This window comes from Tachysurus vachellii, chromosome 17, assembly GCF_030014155.1.
Source record: "Tachysurus vachellii isolate PV-2020 chromosome 17, HZAU_Pvac_v1, whole genome shotgun sequence".
NCBI lineage: Eukaryota > Metazoa > Chordata > Actinopteri > Siluriformes > Bagridae > Tachysurus > Tachysurus vachellii.
The window spans coordinates 20223917-20243968 of record NC_083476.1 but is presented as its reverse complement, the minus strand read 5'-3'; the positions used below and the strand labels follow the sequence as shown (position 1 = coordinate 20243968).

The window sequence follows — 20052 nt, the reverse complement described above, 5'->3', positions numbered from 1 at the left end:
TCTGACACCATGAAAAGTCACTAAGCTCTCTGAGATTTTTTTATATTGTGATGTTTGATGTTAACATTAACCGAAGCTCTCGGCTTGAGGAGAACATCACAGTAACCAGACTCAGCAGTGTGCAAATAGGTTGTGTTATAATGTCTGTTTTTAAACTCACCAGTGACATGAAACAAATTCAACTTCCTGACTTTTATTTCATGTTGCAACATTTGATGTGAAAATACTACAACTACTACCACTAATCATCATCATCATCATCATCATCATCATCATCATCAGTGATCCACAGCGCTTTCTATAATATGCTGTGTTGTATGTTGTTGGCAGTACATTCATAAAACCACACACCCACAAATACACACAAACACACATACACACACACACACTTTGTTACCCAAAGTGCAGTCACAGTGAATTTGCAGTCAGCATAATATTACTGTCAACATCACATTTACCACAACAGAGTGATTGATTCAAATGCATCTAACTTTATTTATATATTTTTTAAATATATATTTCTTTTCCACATAGTATTTGGCACAATGCAGGAAGCAGCAGCATCAATCCCATTCCCCAAAAACAGACAGTTACATGCAACAGCATCCACCTGAGTAGCTTTATTCCCAATACAACGCTCATTCTTATGACTGAAGATACAAAATAATGCATACATTATCATATGCAGTTATATCACTGAGAAGACATAAAGGTTGACATTCATTATTAATTAGATTAGATTACGAAAAAAAAAAAAATCCAGGTTTATTTTGCAGGCACATTTTGCTGTGAGTCAAGAACCAGGATCTCTGGTCATCACATGTCGGTGTGTCAGTGGATGATGATTCTCCGGTATCCCTTCCTGGTTCCTCATTTTCCTTCATGAATTAAAAACGCCCAATTTAATTATTGACATCATGCTGATTTATATTAATGCATATACTCTAGTGTGTGTGTGTGCAATACTAAATATTCGTCCTCCATGACAATAGGTGGAGCTGATAATCACGTGTGACTGATAAAAACGCATTTAAGCAGATGTTTTTCGGGTGTTATCCCTAAGAGTTTCAAGATCTTTGTTGCTTGAAGGAAAATGAGAAAGAATTCAGTGTTAAACAGAAAAAAAAAAAACAGAATAGAAATTAGATAAATGTTGATTTCAGAAGTTGATTGTTGAAAAAAAGATATACAGAGCTTACCTGAGTGGGATAAGGACAATACCGGTAACAAGATTTAGCTGCTCCACGATCCAGAACCGACTTGGAGTGGCAAGCTACGGTTAAGAGAACGTTAAAACAAGTTCAGGCTGATTCATGACACACTTTACATACACATATACGCTTTGGTACTCACGGTTAGAGGAGTAATACTGGAGCCAGAACGGCTTTTGTATATCATGTTCATAGTTCTTTGTAGAATCACAGCCTGGTTCGTGAGGTGCTTCAGGTACTCAGAGCTCTCCTGTGTCTTTTCATGTGTTTCTCCAACCTGTGGAAGGCAACAGTCAGGACTCTGCCGAGTATAATTTTATCGCTCAGCCGAGTATAAGAAAAATACATTCAGAAATGAGATGAAATTAGTAAAACACACAACATTTAACCTTTGACCTAAAAATCTAAATTTTACATGACAGTGGTCAATATTATGTCATATGCTATGCAAATCAGAAATATATATATTAAAAAAAATTAAAAAACATATCCCACTGCATGAATTTCATTTTGTGTTTAATTGATACTAAAAATAAAGTATCCCAAAGTTCATTGGTTTTTGTTCAAATATATTAAAAACTGTCTGTTGTGTGAAGTTAGGAATTCACCTGGCTCCGGTAAATCACATAGCGCTCCTTTTCATGTCTCAGCGCCAAGCGAAACTCCCCTTTACTCTCATACACCTTTGCCAACAAGTGATGTCTACAGAGCAGAATTATAGAATGAATCAGAGTGAATCAGGAGAATAATTCATACTATCTTCTGGAAGATTGGGCTATTTGGTTAACTTTATTTGCTAAGGTTTTTCTTGGTTTCGTCCTCACCCTTGTGCCATTTTAAGTGAGGTAGATCCCTGATACTTGGAAGTCAAAGCCAGGGCGTTCTCCAGAAATTTAAGCGCGAGATCACACTGCATAACGCTATGCAGCACAAGACCAATCTTACTCTGAACAGACAAAAAAAAAAACAGGGTACATTAAAAATAAAGCTAAGCTAACAGTGAGAACTAGCTATACTCCGGCAATGAGTAGGCAGATTTACATGAAAGCTTTGTGTGAAATCATAATAGCAATAAATCATCTGTGCATGAAGTAAAGGTGTTACAGTGTGTTATAATGTTAGTATATTATTGTTAGCAAGTTAGAACTTGGGGCATGGTGGCTTAGTGGTTAGCACGTTCGCCAAACACCTCCAGGGTTGGGGGTTCGATTCCCGCCTCCGCCTTGTGTGTGTGGAGTTTGCATGTTCTCCCCGTGCCTTGGGGGTTTCCTCCGGGTACTCCGGTTTCCTCCCCCGGTCCAAAGACATGCATGGTAGGTTGATTGGCATCTCTGGAAAATTGTCCGTATTGTGTGAGTGAATGAGAGTGTGTGTGTGCCCTGCGATGGGTTGGCACTCCATTCAGGGTGTATCCTGCCTTGATGCCCAATGATGCCTGAGTTAGGCACAGACTCCCCGTGACCCGAGAATACTTCGGATAAGCGATAGAAAATGAGTGAGTGAGTGAGTGAAGTTAGAACTTTAACTTTTAATCCAATAGGATAGCAATTAAAAAGAAGTATAATAAAATAAAATAAAACTATAAACTGTGCTGCTTGTGTTACTACTTGATTATGGTCATTCATTCATTCATTCATTTAGGAACTAGCAGAGGTTGATTTGTAAAGAAATTTGTGACATATAGAGTCATAACCCCTCGTTTGGGAATCTCTGTAATAAAATCTGGAATAGGATTGGATTTTTGTTAATTAAGTATAATATATAGTTTAAAATAGTTTAAATAGGTTAAAAAGCCTTTATGTTGTCACATCTACATCACAGCACAGAGAAATTCTTTCTTCGCATATCCCAATTTTAGAGGTTGGGGTCAGAGCACAGGGTCAGACATGATACAGCACCACTGGAGCAGTAAGGATTAAGGGCCTTGCTCAAGGGCCCAACAGTTACAGCTTGAACCCTGAATCTTCGAACCATCAACCCAGAGCCTTAACCACTTGAGCAATGACATTTTATCCAGTAAATAATTGGGTGTATATTATGATGTTTCAGTACTTCAGTACATACAATCAATTTGATTCCATAGTGTCTGGGATTTTTTTGCATGGATAGAGAAGAACACCTGCAAGCAGTTTGGATTTACTTACATCCAGTAGAGCCATTTCTGGGTGATCTTCTCCACACACCAGGAGCATGAGGTAACGGGCACGATATAGCAATCGCAGTGCTGTGGATGTCTGTCCACCAGCAAAGCAATAAAGACCTAGGTGTTTCTAAAAATGAAGAGAGAAACAGAAGTTATAGATACCTCTCTATAAACTTTATAGCCAATGGTTTGTAGACACATATTAATAAACCAATGTGGTTCTTCCCCAAACTGTTAACTACACAGCTGGAAGCACAGAATGTACCGAATGTCTTTGTTTGCTGCAGCATTAGAATTTCTCTTCAATGGAACTAAAAGGCTTAAACTGGTCCCAGCACGACAATGAAGTCGAAGAACACAGGCACAAGAGCCATAAACACATACTGTACTGAACACCTTTGGAATGAACAGGAAAACTTGACATCCCAAGTCCTCCTTGGCTGACATCACTGCCTGCTCTCACTAATGCTCTTGTGACTACGTGAACACAAATCCCCCCCAGCCACATGCCAATATCTAGCAGAAAGCCTTCTTAGAAGACTGGAGGTTATTATAACAGAAACAGGAAACTAAACCCTGAATGTCGTTTTCAGCAAATGCAAACAAATACAATATAACAGACTTTACACACTTTCAGCCATAAACTATTCATTTATCACTGTGATAAATCAACCAGTCATTCATTAAATCCTGTTCTGTTTATTTTATCAGTAAGTTTCCTAAATTAACTTTAAAACTATATACTTAACACAGGGGGCACGGTGGCTTAGTGGTTAGCACGTTGGCCTCACACCTCCAGGGTTGGGGGTTCGCTTCCCGCCTCCGCCTTGTGTGTGTGGAGTTTGCATGTTCTCCCCGTGCCTCGGGGGTTTCCTCCGGGTACACCGGTTTCCTCCCCCGGTCCAAAGACATGCATGGTAGGTTGATTGGCATCTCTGGAAAATTGTCCGTAGTGTGTGATTGCGTGAGTGAATGAGAGTGTGTGTGCGATGGGTTGGCACTCCGTCCAGTGTGTATCCTGCCTTGATGCCCGATGACGCCTGAGATAGGCACAGGCTCCCCGTGACCCGAGGTAGTTCAGATAAGCGGTAGAAAATGAGAGAGAGAGAGAGAGACTATATACTTAACACTCACATATTCCTGTATAGTGTTCGGATGGTCTATTCCCAGTACTCTCTCGCTGATCAGTACAGCTTTCTGCTGGTGACTCAGTGCCTAACATAAAACACATAAACAACTCGAATGGGTTAATTCATCTATAGTGAATGTTGAGATGTTAAAATTGTACAAATGCACACCTAAGCTTTAAGCTCTAAGTGGAACGATAAAGAGCACAAGACCCGCACCTCAGCGTAGTCCCCGAGTATGTAGTAAATGCGTCCCAGCAGACGCAGACAGACACAGACGTCCTGGTGCAGAGCTCCATAAACATTAGTGAACAGGCCCATGGCCTGGCTGATTAGCTCACAGCCTTCTTTTAGCCGTCCTTGAAAATCATTGAAAAGAATAAATGAAGTCATCCTTATTGTGTATTCATTCATTCATTCAATAATAAAGCAAGTTTTGAGATGAATCGATATCACATATTAGGGCTTTTCACATTTGAAATAGTTTCCCTGGGTCCTAGCAATCCCTGGGTAAAGGGAATACTGGGCGTACTTACATTTTTTTTTACATCAACAACCGTGATTGGATAAAAACATTGACTGACCACTTTAAATAATGACATGTCTCATGCTTTCACATAAGTGAGAAAAAATGACAGGTCAGGCATTGTAATCTTTCACAGCTTTCCAATCTCTTTTTGACTCTTTTTCTAGTTAACCAGCCATCCGTCGATATCCAACAACAGTTAATTTTCCTGCATCACATACTGTATTTTGTAGCTACTAAATGTAATACGATTCCTGTGTTTACCTTGCTGGATGCTGGCCTGGCCGCAGTGTAGAAGATAAATACCATCGTTAGCCTTCGGTACGACGTGCTTTATTATGGGGAAAATGTTCAGGATGTCCTCCTCTGTGAACACCGGCTTGTTCTTGACATCAAACTGATAGTCTCGGATAAGAAGCTAAACAGTGGATGTTGGTGTTTGGGGTGGTGGAGAAGGTCAGAGAGCATTGGGAAGCAGATCAGTTTTAACATAAAACATAAAACATAAAAAAGAGAATGCACTGCTGATAGCCGAACCTGTGTTTGATTACCTGGATGCCGGTTTTGATGGCGATCTCTCTAAGCAGGGTGATCCTTTGTAAACCATATTTGTCCACCGCCTGCTCTATACTGTCACTGCCAGACACAGATGAAACATCAGGTTTAATTCAGATGTGAATTCTACATTACAGGAAACAGTAATGGAAACAGCCATGTATATAAAAGTGAAGGTGAGAGCGTACTTATTGAAATCCAGGATCAGATTCCATTCGCAGAATGTCCGATTCGTTCCTCAGTGCAATATGTGTGGGTTGAATTTATAGTTGCTTCAAAACTCCTAATACTCAGGAAATTTAACTTAAATATACTTACAATGTCTAAATTATACAGTATCGCTCTTTTAAATCTGCATTATTCATTCTGATGATATTCATTCATTCATTCATTCATTTTCTACCGCTTATCCGAACTACCTCGGGTCACGGGGAGCCTGTGCGTCATCTCAGGCGTCATCGGGCATCAAGGCAGGATACACCCTGGACGGAGTGCCAACCCATCGCAGGGCACACACACACACACACTCTCATTCACTCACGCAATCACACACTACGGACAATTTTTCCAGAGATGCCAATAAACCTACCATGTATGTCTTTGGCCCGGGGGAGGAAACCGGAGTACCCGGAGGAAACCCCCGAGGCACGGGGAGAACATGCAAACTCCACACACACAAGGCGGTGGCGGGAATCGAACCCTCAACCCTGGAGGTGTGAGGCGAACGTGCTAACCACTAAGACACCGTGCCCCCGATGATATTAATATACAGTGTATTTACATCTGTATATTTCACAACAGGTGTTTTAACAGTAATTTTATGAATTATTTCTATATTCTTTCTCTCTAATTTGGTCATCATGTTAAGATTCATCTTTCGAAACCTTCTTCAGCTATCATACATCATTCATCTGAAACAGTTCAAGTCATCTAATTTCCTATTCCACATACATGAGCCTACAGTATGAGAGATGCCCATGATTGGCTCATATCACTGAGATTGACAGGAGTGAGAGAAAGAGAGAGAGAGAGAGAGAGAGAGAGAGAGAGAGAGTATGCCATCCCTCACACTCAGAGTGCTTGACCAATAACGCACCACTAATTCTATTGCGACTGTTCTGCAAAATATGCTTTCACTGACTCAGCTTTAACGGAGCTGCGTTGTCTTTTCTATATATACGTCCTGCATATGGTTTCAACCTCTAATTTGACGTTAGTACTGAATAATATTAAGCCCTCACCACGGCAAGCAGTAGTGATAATACTCCCGTGCCGCGGCCTGTATGTTTCTCCAGAGTTCATTAGAGGTCAGACTGGCCCATGCCCCTCCCACAGCTGTCACTTCTCCGCTCACTGATCCCCGGCTCCGCCTCCGCCGACTCCTTCGTTTGGATGACAGTCTGTCCAACTGCTGGGTCACCAGAACATCAGATGGGGAGCTGAGGAAGCAGTTGAGGAAATGGCTGACTGAGACAGACAGGGAAGATGACTCCACAGCCTGGTTGCAAAATATGCAAATGTGAAAAGATCATGATGCCAGCTATAACAACGAAAGGTGTTAAAACATAAAGATACATCGGTAGAGTTGCGAACATTTGGGATATCAAGATTGAAAGTGATTAAAAAAAATAAATACTTACTATTAAATATGTCCTAAAAATATGCTTTGTGCATCTAGTGATCAGCTCACTTAAAGCAATTCTCTACAAAAAATAATCAACACACACGTGACTGTCAGTTTGTACAGTAAGTATTTAAGAGTGAAAGATTTCTAGAAAAAATCCATCAGAATCTATAATAACACTCTACTGTAGCACTCACATAAACATGGTCCAGTTTGCTTTTCTGAGGACTCTTCTCAATAAACTCCAGTACTGTTCCCAGGTACCGGATATTGATGCCATGTTGATGGAGAGCCTCGGTTAAGGTAAAACCGTCCGTCGGCATTGTGGTATGATCGGCACAGCTCTTAATCTACACGCTCACAAAATGGTGGTTATTGGTTTCTGGAGGTAATTACGAAAGTGACAACGATACACGGAGCAAAGAAAACACACTCACTAAGTCAGGGACTCGGTTTGAGACAAGGAAGGATGCAGCATCCTTTAATAGTTGTTTCTGTTCCTGGATATCCTGTGAACATTCCTTCGGAAAGCGTACACCTAGAATATGAATAAGGATACGTTATTCCTAAACTGTCAATAAGGCAAACTAATATCTTCTTCATATTATTATGTAGCTTTGTAGAAGCCAACATTCTGTTTTCCTATTTAAGCTTAGACAAAAATGTATAAAATTTAATGCGGCCTAGGGCTTTCAGATATCTTGTAGATGCTGGTCTGAAGTTTGTTGCTATTACTTTTCTAAGCGATCCGAGTACCGGTACTTCCGGTACTGGGTCTCAAAGTGGTCTTTTTTCCCATAGACTCCCATTATAAACTTTGGAGGTTTATAACTTGGCAAGCTTTTGAACTATCTACACCAAACTCGGCCAGCTCCTTTAGGGTGATACTCTGAACAAATGTTTAAATCGGTGTACCGACTGGCCTTTCGGTTGTCCCGCGGCCCCCAAAATATTTTGCACAACATGGGCATGTGACATATCAAAACACTCAGCCCAATGAGGGGAACTCCCTCAGGAGTATTCGGATGACGTCACATGCTCGTCTCCACTTGCCTCCAAATGTTTTGGCACCCTAACTTTCTGTCCACTTGCCTCCAAAAGTAACACTGACCCTTATGTCCACTCACCTCCAAAAAACACCGGCCTTTGCGAATACTTGCCTCGTCAAAGCCAACATCAAAGTTTGTCGTGACGAACTTTACAAATCTAGTTCCCAATACCTTAGATGTGGGGACTAAAAAGGAATAAATACTGAAGTGTTTCTCTTTCTCTAGGAATTAAAAATGATTAGGAATTAGGATTTATTATGAATAATTATTATTACTTATTAATAAGAAATAATTATGCTTTAGTGAGCATTGATATTCATGTTCATGACAGATGCTCTGAGTTTCTTAATTAATTAATCAGAAGGAAAAGCTCATGTAAAAAAAAAAACAATATTTATCATTAGCTAGACTTCAACCTAGTTTGCAGTTTAGCTAATTTATGTTAGCTGCTGGAAAGTAATGCTAGTCATTATTAAAAAAAAAAAAGGCTAACATAACTTAACATAAACATGCATTTTAATGAATAAATTAGCTTAAATAGAAAAACAGAATGTTGGCTTCTAGAAAGCCAACATAATTATTTAGTTCATTCCTTTTAGTGAGGCTAATGAGGTGCATCCTCATTTAACATCCTCAGGTTTTACACTGTGGTCTGGTGGCTTATTCACATTCAGGGGAGCTAATAATTCTAACTACCTTGTGGAACATGAGAAGGTAGCCATGAGCTGACATTTTATTCTTGATACTAGTTTACTTTCTTATTATTTATGGCATTGTTACATAGGATTCATTAGCAGATAATGGGAATGACTCTCAATCACTTTTACCATTAGGAACTATTGTTACAATTCCCTGCCTGACCACTAGTGGGCAGTTGTTTTGCTACAGTTTGATTAACGTCATGTGTTTCCCCAGGTGTGTTGTCACCTGGTTCTCATTATACCTAATGCATTGCCCTATTTATACCTGCCCTTTTGTATCCGTCTTCATCGAGTCGTTGTTGCGTTTTGTTTCCGAGTACTCGTGTTTGGTTTACTTCGTATTGTGATAGTGTTACGTTGTGTTAATTGTGTATAAATAAAAGGAATGTTATCCTCTATTTGTGCCTTTTTTGCGGTGTTTCTTTGAAAACGTGACAATTGTTTAGTCCCTGCATAATTATCTACGAGTTATTGAAAAATACTATAAAGTTTTACCACCATTGTTGCTTGTGATTGAACTGGTAAATCACAGGCAAATCAGAATTGATCACCAGTAACTATTCACTAAGCCACGTACCTGGTGAAAAAATGTCAGGGTTGAACTGAATATCAAAAGCAGACGAATGCGTAGTCTGAGAGGAGGAATCGTTCTTGTCAGGAGTGCCAACATCTACACCCTTGTTGTAGACATCTGGCATCGGTTGCAAAGCAGCTGCTTCTGAACTGTGAGGAGATCCACCCACTTTGATGCTGCTGCTTTCTTGATCCAAGCCTTGAGATGCTGTATTCTTATATAAATGACATCTACAGAAACAAATGTTCAGAAATGCACTAATTAAAGCTTGTAAATTGCTGGTACAGTACATACAGTACATAATTATTTTTAGAAATATTTCTGAAAAATATATTGACCTATACTTCACAAATGCCTCGATTAGCTCTTGTCTCAGACAGACCAGACGATGTGGGTGTTGAAGCGGGAAGCCGAGTCGCTGGCACTCGGTGTTAAGCTCTTCCCCTTCCACAGGCAGGAAATTGAGGTCAGGTGGAAATGTGAACAGAAGGTCAAGTATGTAGTGACGTCCATCGTTACCCATGATGCCTTTGCATTCCACAGAGGAACACAACTCTACAACAGAGTCATCTTTGTTAAGGACAAAGTGTCGCTGCACTCTCAGATGCTTGCTGGGTTTGTCCAGTAGCTTCAGGAACCTTGGGATGGTTAGAGATTTTGCATGTAGCCAACAATCGAATAATTCAGAACCCAAACAATCTCTGACTTTAAATTACACAGAGTTTATGACTTTTTTTAATCCAAAAGTATTTCAGAGAACCAACTTACTGTTCATTAGAAACAACAGTCTTTCCAAAGTCAGTGGAACCATAGATCACACTCTGCTCCTGGCCACGTTCAAGAATTCCTGGGACAATAGACTGTGCAGTGATGCGGTAACCTCGATAATCCACCAGTACGGTACCAAGCAGGTACAAGCCATCTGCATCCACCGCACTGTAAGCTCTCACACCATTCAGGTCAATGGCTGAGGCGACATGGGCTGCAGCCTCCCCACCTAGCTCCTCATAGTGTTCATGGCCATCTAAGCCAAAGCTGAAGAAGATGTTATTCCACACGTACATATGATTGCGTGCTTCATCACTCGGGTTAATAGGCATCACGTTGCCATCAATCACTGCCATAGCACCACGTGTAGCAGTAGTCACAAAGTCACTGTTAGCCTGAGGAGTTTCATGACGAAAGTGTTTTTAAAATACTTCATTTTTCAAGTTTAATTATCAGCATAATTAAAAATTTTCCCTCTCCTTTGTTAACTTTTCAGTGAACCTCTTTGCTGTCATATTGAGGTATATGAGAATGAAGAAGATGTGAGAGGGACACCTGAAGAATGACTGCCTCACCTTAAAGATTGCTCTGTCTCTCAGCAGACGATCTTTGAGGCTCTGACGTGGTAGCTCTCTAGTGCTCTGAAGCTCCTCGTTCCAGTCACAAACCTGAGGTTAGCATACGATACATTAACAAATCAATTGCAGACTGTGAAATCTAGTAATAAGTCTTTCCATCATGTCTTGGAACATAATGGTAAAAGCCTTAATCGATTCCAAATTATTACATTCTATCTCTAACAACACTTTACAATTATGCCATGTTCTTGGATGAAAGTTCCATAAGATCTTAGGTGGTTCTCCCTAAAGAAGGAATAATAAACATACTAAACATACTAGAACCTTCCAGCTTTGGGTTAAAGCTGGAAGGGTCAGACCTAAATAAATGACAGAGTTGTACCTGTCCAGGCATGTGTCCTTCATAGTCCAGCTGGGAAAAGCTGGCATCTTCAGCTCGAACACAGTCCATAGAGTGGTCGAGAGCTGGAGCAGTCCAGCTAAACACCTGAAGTGGAGTACCTATTCTCTCAAAGGGATGTGTTGATGTTCTGGGGAGCGCATTATCATACACAAGACAAGGCAAGAAATTACAAGAAATTACTTACAAAGCAGCCTCAACATACTAATGTACTGTATGTACTACATTTACCTTCTCTTCAGTAGAAGACTAAAGTTCTTTTTAAAAACTGGACTGATTTGGCTCAGGAGATCCACTAAAGAATGACTAAGCATACTGGGATTTTCTGGCTTTGGGTTAAATATATATGTGGTAGACCTAGAAAAAAGAGAAAAACCACAAAGCAACATGACACGGCTTTAATTGTTTTCCTAAATGAGGTTCAGCATTATAACCATGTTAATGTTATTGATTTACTCACTGATTCAGATAAAAGCCTCTCATTGATGCTGTAACACTGAACTGTCTGTCCTCCATGGTAAGTACATTGAGATACAACAGATCACCGTGTATTTTTCTGTTTCCTGGAGGAGGGTTCCAGCTGCTGGTCATCAGCACCTTCAGGCATTTGATGGGCTATTAACAAAAGTAAACAGAGCACACTTAATCCAACGTTAACATGGAGTGTATACTGAATCTGAATCTCTACCCCAGCCGGGGTTCTGGTGGTTCTGCAGCCATTAATACGCTCTAAGTTGGATACCAGTCAACTGCAAGGAAACATGCACAAATGTTCACCATGGGGCAATTTCAGTGTTGTATAAAGTACTAGAAAGCAGTACTTGAGAAAAAGTACAAGTATCGTACTAGAAAAAGACTTTGGTAGAAGTGAAAGTTACCTTTTAGAATATTACTCAAGTAAAAGTCTTAAAGTATCTGATATTTACTGTACTTAAGTATCAAAAGTAAATTTCTGATATTTAATGTACTTAAGTATTTGAAGTAAAAGTAAAAAGTAAAATTTCAGTGATTTTCGGTAGGCATAAGAGCAGGGGCGGGTCTAGGGTTTCATCTTTAGGGGGTTTTAGCCCTCAGTGAGAATTTAAAACAAGAAGAGTTTTATATTATATATTATATGACTACATAGTAAGCCAAAAGTTATGGTATTATTTAATGGCAAAAGTGGACACCAAACTTTTATGCATGATGTAATGATGCCAGTCTCGAATCAGATCAGTTCATGTATGTGTGCGTTCTCTACAAACAGTGTGTCCAATGAATGCAGTCATTAATAAATAAATATTCACAAGACAAAGACCAAATCAATAAATGTTATTTTTATTTAGTATTGAATGGATTGTTTGTATTAATATTTTTTGTGCTATCAACTCTGGTAATAAGAATAGTGACATTTCACTGCTTTTGGTTGCCGTCTTTGCGACTTTCCGCTGATTAACGTTATAGATAAACGCCTGCAGCTCTGACTGCGCGTGCTCGCTGCGCGTACCTGTGCTTCTCCGTAGAGCGTGCGGAGCGTAATGCAATCTAGGAGCAGTGATTCGCCAAACCTAGCTTATTGCAGTCGCACACATTTCTTCTGATTTTATTTTGTAGTAACGAGTAACGAAGACGCTTAGTGGAAATATAGCGGAGTAAAAGTGTACATTTTATCTAGGAAATGTAGTGGAGTAAAAGTAAAAGTTGACATAAATTTAAATAGCGAAGTAAAGTACAGATACGTGACATTTCTACTTAAGTACAGTAACGAAGTATTTGTACTCCGTTACATTACAACACTGGGCAATTTAGCATACCCAACCACCATGGGGCATACCCAACCTCCTGCTAGAGGACTACATGACTGGCTCTCTGAGGAAACATGCACCACAGAAACACTACATAGACATTCAACTGAGCTCAGGATCAAACCATCAGCATTACTTGCTGTGCCCAGAAAGGTGTAATATATTTTGCTATCTCCTTAGAGAACATCTGCCTCTAGCTTACCTTCAAATTCTCACTTTGAGGTTGCAGGGGTCCCAGTAAACATTCTTTCGTCCCTGGTAGAATATACTCAGGAGGGCTACAGTTGAATTGCTTTAGTTCTTCACCTCGTTTTTTGAATTTGCTGTTCTCTGTAAATTTAAGACATAAATCATAGCCAAAAGAATAAAATCGGGAATAGTTTGAGATCGGGAAAACTGCTGGAGCTCTTTTGCATTTTTTCTTGCTATATCTTTTACTGAAAACGATTATAGATCATGAGAATCTGGATTATTGGTCATAAGTGTTATTATCTATTGCATCTTACCTTCAACACGTTCTTCAGTGAAGAACCTAAGGAAGGACAGAGAGCTTCCTTCTATGCCGTTATAGGCATCCGTGGGATCCAAGCTATTTAGAAGGTCTCTGAAGTGACGAAGATGTAAACGAACTTCGCGAACTGTATACGGCTCTGAAAATAGTGCAAAAGTCATATACAAAAACGTCATCTTAAACCAAAGAAAATGCGAACCTATTGCCTTAATTGCTTATTTATAAATCTTCCACTTTTCCAGCTAGAGTCTTACCCTCCACTATCTTCAGAAGTGACCCCTCTTGTAGGCCAGTGATAGATTTCAGATTACTGAAGTTATCCAGTGTGTTTCTATCTAACTGCAGGGAGAAACATGTACGGTGGCAGGTCTCCTCACGGTCCATTAACACTTGCTTGATTTCCTGCACCATTGCTAATGGTGATGCCTAAAATACATGGCACATTGAAGAACAAAACATTTAGTGCCCACTTTATAAGACTTCATATGTGAGAGGAAACAGGGATCCAAGATCCAGTTCTACTGATGTGATACTTCATTTCATTCCAGACCAACATAGTACTTTCGTTGTGGAGTGTAAATCCAAAGCTCAGCACTGCAACAGCACTGGATATATATTGTAGACTGGTATTAAAGTGGTATAATTAAAATTCAAGCTAAATGATCCACCAAATACAGGGGGTGGGGGAGGTTTTACACATTGCAATTGAAGCAATGGAGCATGAAGAAACAGACCAGTTGTTATGAAATACCGAATCCACGTATTAATTTTAATAGTTTCATCAGTAGCTACTAGAATAGAAGCCTTTATTTTTGCCACATGTACATTACAGCACAGTGAAATTCTTTTTTCACATATCCCATCTTTGGAGGTGTGGGTCTCAGCACACGATCAGTCATGATACAGCATCCCATAAACAGGGAGGTTTAAGGGCCTTACTCAAGGAGGGGGGGGGGGGGGGGCGCTCACAACTTCAGGGTTGGGGGTTCGATTCCCGCCTCCGCCTTGTGTGTGTGGAGTTTGCATGTTCTCCCCGTGCCTCGGGGGTTTCCTCCGGGTACTCCGGTTTCCTCCCCCGGTCCAAAGACATGCATGGTAGGTTGATTGGCATCTCTGGAAAATTGTCCATAGTGTGTGATTGCGTGAGTGAATGAGAGTGTGTGTGTGTGCCCTGCGATGGGATGGCACTCCGTCCAGGGTGTATCCTGCCTTGATGCCCGATGACGCCTGAGATAGGCACAGGCTCCCCGTGACCCGAGGTAGTTCGGATAAGTGGTAGAAAATGAGTGAGAGAGTGAGTGATTACATTGTACACTGCATTGTACTTTAATGTGGAATGAAAGGAAGTTGAATGGTAGGTTAAACATTTATATGTGTTATGAGTGGAGAACCACACGGGATGTGGTAGCCTAGTGGTTAAGGCATTGGACTACTGAGCAGAAGGTCATGATTTCAAATCTCAGGTCCACCAAGCTGCCACTGCTGGGCCCCTGGACAAGGCCCTTAACCTACAATTGCTCAGTTGTATAAATTGAAGTAAAAGTCACTCTGAATAAGGGTATCTGCTAAATGCCGTAAATGTACCATGAACCCATTTTATAAAATAGCCATGTCACAGTGATAGAACCACATGTCCGGTACATATGTCACTTTCTATTCAAGAAAAGCAATTTACCTGGAAGTCAGTGGGCTCAATCCCAGGGGCTTGGATCCTGATTGTGATCCCCATGTCCTCAGAGGGGCCTGCATCTACAGAATCAGGATCCTCTTGGAATTCTTTGTCAATGTACCTGTTGAGCTCGTTTAGCTCTGTTTGGTCGTTAAGGATATTATTTGGACTTGGTCCTTATATAAACAGAAGGAACAGTATAAAGTGAACAATCACTCATACAGGCAATTACAAAAATGTACATACAAAAAACAATGCAATACAATACAATTTCATACAAAATGAAATACTGTGATGCAAATATTTGCTTTGTAAGAAGTAATTAGATTTGTAAAGTTCATTGTGACAAACTTTGATGTTGGCTTGTTGGCAAGTATTTGCAAAGGCTGGTGCTTTTTGGAGGCGTGTGGACATAAGGGTTAGTGTTACTTTTGGAAGCAAGTGGACAGAAAGATAGGGTGCCAAAACATTTTGAGGTAAGTAGAGACGAGCATGTGATGTAATCTGAATACTCTTGAGGAAGTTCCCCACATTGGGCTAAGTGTTTTGATATATCACATGCCTATGTTGTGCAAAATTTTTATTTTCACTTGACATAACGTGACGTCATTAGAATACACGTGAGGAAGTTCCCCTCATTGTTCTGAGTGTTTTGATATGTCACATGTCAATGTTGTAAAAAGTTTTTTGATTTAGCATATATTGGGGGCGGGGCTGCGGCACAACCGAAAGGCCAGTCTGTACACCAGTTTAAACCTTTGTTCAGAGTATCACCCTAAAGGAGCTGGCCGAGTTTGGTGTAGATAGTTCGAAAGCTTGCCGAGTTATAAACCTCCAAAATTTATAATGCGAGTCTATGGGAAAAAAAGGCCACTTTGAGACCCGGTACCGGAAGTACCGGTACTCGGATCGCTTAGAAAAGTAATAGAAACAAACTTCAGACCAGGGTCTACAACATATCTGAATCTGGTGCATGTGGCCAACATAATAATATTCTATTTGCTCACTACACTGTACTGGAAACTACAGTATGATAATAACATACTGTACGTAGATAATGTACAAGGATGATGTAATGTCTTTTTTTTTATTATGCTAACCCAAATACATTGTAGAATACATTATGAGATACATTTCCTGTACATCCATTGGTGTCTATTTAATTTTTAATTAATGAAATCACTGAACACATACCTGTGATATCTGGGGTGGCCAGGAACAGTTTATCAACTACAAACAGCGTAAATCGTTCATTCTTCTTTGATCCTTGGTTTAGATCTTCAGATGTCTTCCTGTCCTGTTCCTCAGATCTTAACTCTGCTACACTTTGCTTGTTTGGTGCAAACTCATTCTCATTCTCAGATATGTGCTGTTCTTTCCGTGCTAAAGTCTTAGCTATCTGGGTCATCTCTGTAACGTCCCCCTCTGTCTGAATGGAGTCCAGATCCAGTATAAAATGTTGGGTTTGTGTGAGTTCTTCTTGGTTCCTTATATCCGGGTTCGTCTGTAGTCTAACCACAAAGCTTGGTTCTTTGTGTTCTCCATTTTGACTAATTAGAATAACAGTTTCATGATTTACTTCATCTGTCTGTGCTATGATTGGTCTGTATTGTGCTTCTGTTTGTCCTGACTGTATTGGATAATGTTCTCCAACTTCTTCTTCATCAGAACCTACACCACTTTTCTCACACTCTGCTAGACTGGAGCGAACATATTTTGCTCTCAGTGCAATGTCCTGTCCCAGTTGTGCTACATTCTGGTCACTGCGTACCAGGTTTAGCTCCATTTGTTCTGTACCGTTTTCAAGTTGAGCTTCTTCTTTGTCCTCATCTTCTTCTTTGTCCTCACCCTCATCAACTTGAATGATCTCAAGCTCAGTCTGTGGAGATCTTTTTGCGACAGCAGATTTGGGCTCTGAAAAAATGATCTGGTGGCTTCCATGGCTTCCCTGTCCTAATAACTGCACTCCTTGACACGGGGAAGCCTGCCAATATCTGGTTCCCTGTCCGTGTGTATGGATCAGTGTCTGAGAAGCCAAATTTGCAGCATCTGATTGTTCAGATGGCCATGAGTGTAAGGAAGACAGTAACGGCCACTCGTTCTCAGTAGTGCATAGCTGAGTTCTGTCCGAACAGTGAAACTCCTGTTGACTGATTCTTGTGCTTGTCATTCCTTCTTCTTCAAAACCTTCCTGGTATTCTTCATTTACACTTTTAACAAGCTCTGACTGCTGTGGTAAGTTATCTCTATCCAGGTTAGCTACCAGATGACTACTGCTAAGGACTATATCTGGGTAAAGGAGGTGGTCCTGATCCAGGACAGGAGACGACAGCATGTCAGACCTCGACGGCGAGCGGCTTTCGACGTCACTGTTCTCTCTTGACAAGAGTGGGGATTGTTCTTCGATTTGAACAGGAATGTCCTTATTCCAGAACAAACGAACGAAACAGCATCTGAGTACGTTTCCCATGCTGACGGAGAAGCGATCAACAAGCCATCACCTTTCAGCAAGTCTGACGTGCATGAAAATAGATTTCTGTACACGACAGTAAACACCTGCAAGTACGGTCATAGCAGACCGGACAGCTGTGTGCTCCTTGATTTGTAGATATGAGAATCAGAAGTTGTGCACCACAATACTGTGAAAAGAAAGACATAAAATAACCAAAACCTAAATATGAAACAGGCATAATAATGTCAGTCAGAATTTAAGAAGTTAGTAATGTACACTTTTGAAAATTTTATTTGTCTATATTTGTTATAGACCAACACCATCACAGGTTTTTAAAGTTCGTCGTCTTTCGGCTTGGTGAACCTCATCCATCTGAACGACGCTATAAAAAATGCACCGCTTCTTACCTTTTGCGTATTTGCTCTTCTCTTAACTCTCCACAAATATCCATAAAAGCATGAGAAAGCAAAGCATCATCCATTTCTCCTTTTTCCCAGGACAGATTACACAACCTATTCTTGTATCCTCTTCTGCCCTTCATTGTGTGTGTTTGTATGTGTGTGAGTGTGTGTCCTTCTCTTTTGCAGCACCCCTCCTTCATACACACAGTTTTCACAGGGAGGAGGAGTCAGACTGGAGCCCCTTTGCTGTAGCCCACTTCTCTTAACTCATCTTTTCAGCTTTTTACATAAGCAACAGCCGTCCAATAAATGATCAGAACGTACGACAGCTTCCTGGATCCGGTTCAGTGTACGCATCACGTGTACCTGCTTGTGCGCTCAGGTCATCCATATAAATAGCTTCAGTAGGGTTCTGCTTGTACACGGTGCTTATCAGGGAGAAGGAGACTGTGTAGGACCGTGTAAGACACACCTCCTTTCTATCCCTAATGAATTGACTGCTGCTCCAGAGCAGTTGCTATGGCAGGGTGCTGCAGTATCAGCAGAATGCTGTGGTAGACCCCGGCAAGGTTAAAAAAAAAAAAGAGCTTTGTGTGTCTGTAAATTTCTGTCTCTCTCTCTCTCTCTCTCTCTCTCTCTCTCTCTCTCTCTCTCTGCATGAATATGTATGTACATCCTTCTCTTTCACACGCTGTAACTAATGAAGCTGTAACTAATGAATAAATGATCATCTGAGAACGATGTCATTTGTTTAAGCTCCATTTAGCTACTGATATTGATGCAACAGTACAAGATACTTTAAATGGAAGTTTCTATGATCAATTATAAATAAGAATGGTGCTTGATTTATGCAGGTCAATATTTAAAGTCTACTATTAGAAATCAAATACTTAGCAATAATAAACAATAATAATGGAGAATTGTATTTAGAAGAAAATCAGCAGAAGGTCTTCAGCAGTTAAAATGTTGAGTTTTTTAGATGGACTGGTTTTATTCTTTTATTTACAAAACCAGTCCATCTAAAAAAACTCAACATTTTAACTAATACATAATTGATCATAATGTAATATTAACCAAGTAATATCTAACAAACAAATTAATAAAGCTGTATTAAAGCAATTAGGGTCCTAATATCCTAATAGGGTCTAGTATTATAGCTTATTTGATATGCTTTTTGAGGGGGCACGGTGGCTTAGTGGTTAGCATGTTTGCCTCACACCTCCAGGGTTGGGGGTCCGATTCCGCCTCCGCCTTGTGTGTGTGGAGTTTGCATGTTCTCCCCGTGCCTCGGGGGTTTCCTCCGGGTACTCCGGTTTCCTCCCCCGGTCCAAAGACATGCATGGTAGGTTGATTGGCATCTCTGGAAAATTGTCCGTATTGTGTGAGTGAATGAGTGTGTGTGTGTGTGTGCCCTGCGATGGGTTGGCACTCCGTCCAGGGTGTATCCTGCCTTGATGCCCGATGACGCCTGAGATAGGCACAGGCTCCCCGTGACCCGAGGTAGTTCGGATAAGCGGTAGAAGATGAATGAATGAATGAATGAATGAATGATATGCTTTTTGAGCATTTCATTCCCGATTTATTCCCATTTTTCCTGTTATAATAAGCTCCACTCTCCTCTTCTGGGAAGACTTTGCACTCGATAATGGAGCGTGGCTGTAGGGATTTGTGTTCATTCAGCCACAAGAGCATTAGTGATATCAGGCACTGAAGTTGGGTGAAGATTCCTGGGGTTCAGCTGCTGTTCTAGTTCAAAGAAATCTTTATTATAGGCAATAAATCCATAGATGGAAAAGAAAAACACAACAGCAGCAATTTCTTTTTAAACTGCAAACGTAGCAATGCTGTCTCTGTTACTGATGAGGCCGGTGCTCACTGCAAACTTTAAGGCGGTTCCAGGATGATGTCATCCACCGTTACTGAAGCAGAAACTATCCGTGCTTTTTTTAATGTAATAAAATGTTTTTTGACAAAATAAG

General features: G+C 40.5%; 1 protein-coding gene across 1 annotated transcript; it reads right to left on the bottom strand.

Annotated features, from left to right (window-relative positions):
• Positions 1 to 476: 476 nt before the first annotated feature.
• On the bottom strand, positions 477 to 18207 carry LOC132859874 (clustered mitochondria protein homolog). The gene is made up of 27 exons (XM_060890842.1): positions 18080 to 18207; positions 16415 to 17859; positions 15227 to 15396; positions 13806 to 13977; positions 13547 to 13690; positions 13243 to 13370; positions 11717 to 11871; positions 11488 to 11613; positions 11239 to 11386; positions 10854 to 10946; positions 10279 to 10673; positions 9849 to 10148; positions 9514 to 9740; positions 7624 to 7724; positions 7384 to 7536; positions 7203 to 7265; positions 6804 to 7060; positions 5559 to 5643; positions 5272 to 5425; positions 4701 to 4840; positions 4489 to 4569; positions 3356 to 3481; positions 2036 to 2157; positions 1820 to 1913; positions 1354 to 1488; positions 1200 to 1273; positions 477 to 1082 (listed from the first exon to the last, which is right to left on the bottom strand). Exons 2-27 carry the CDS (start codon positions 17688 to 17690, stop codon positions 1031 to 1033), a joined length of 4971 nt encoding a protein of 1656 aa, XP_060746825.1. The 5' UTR covers positions 17691 to 17859; positions 18080 to 18207; the 3' UTR covers positions 477 to 1030.
• Between the last annotated feature and the right edge of the window lie 1845 nt (positions 18208 to 20052).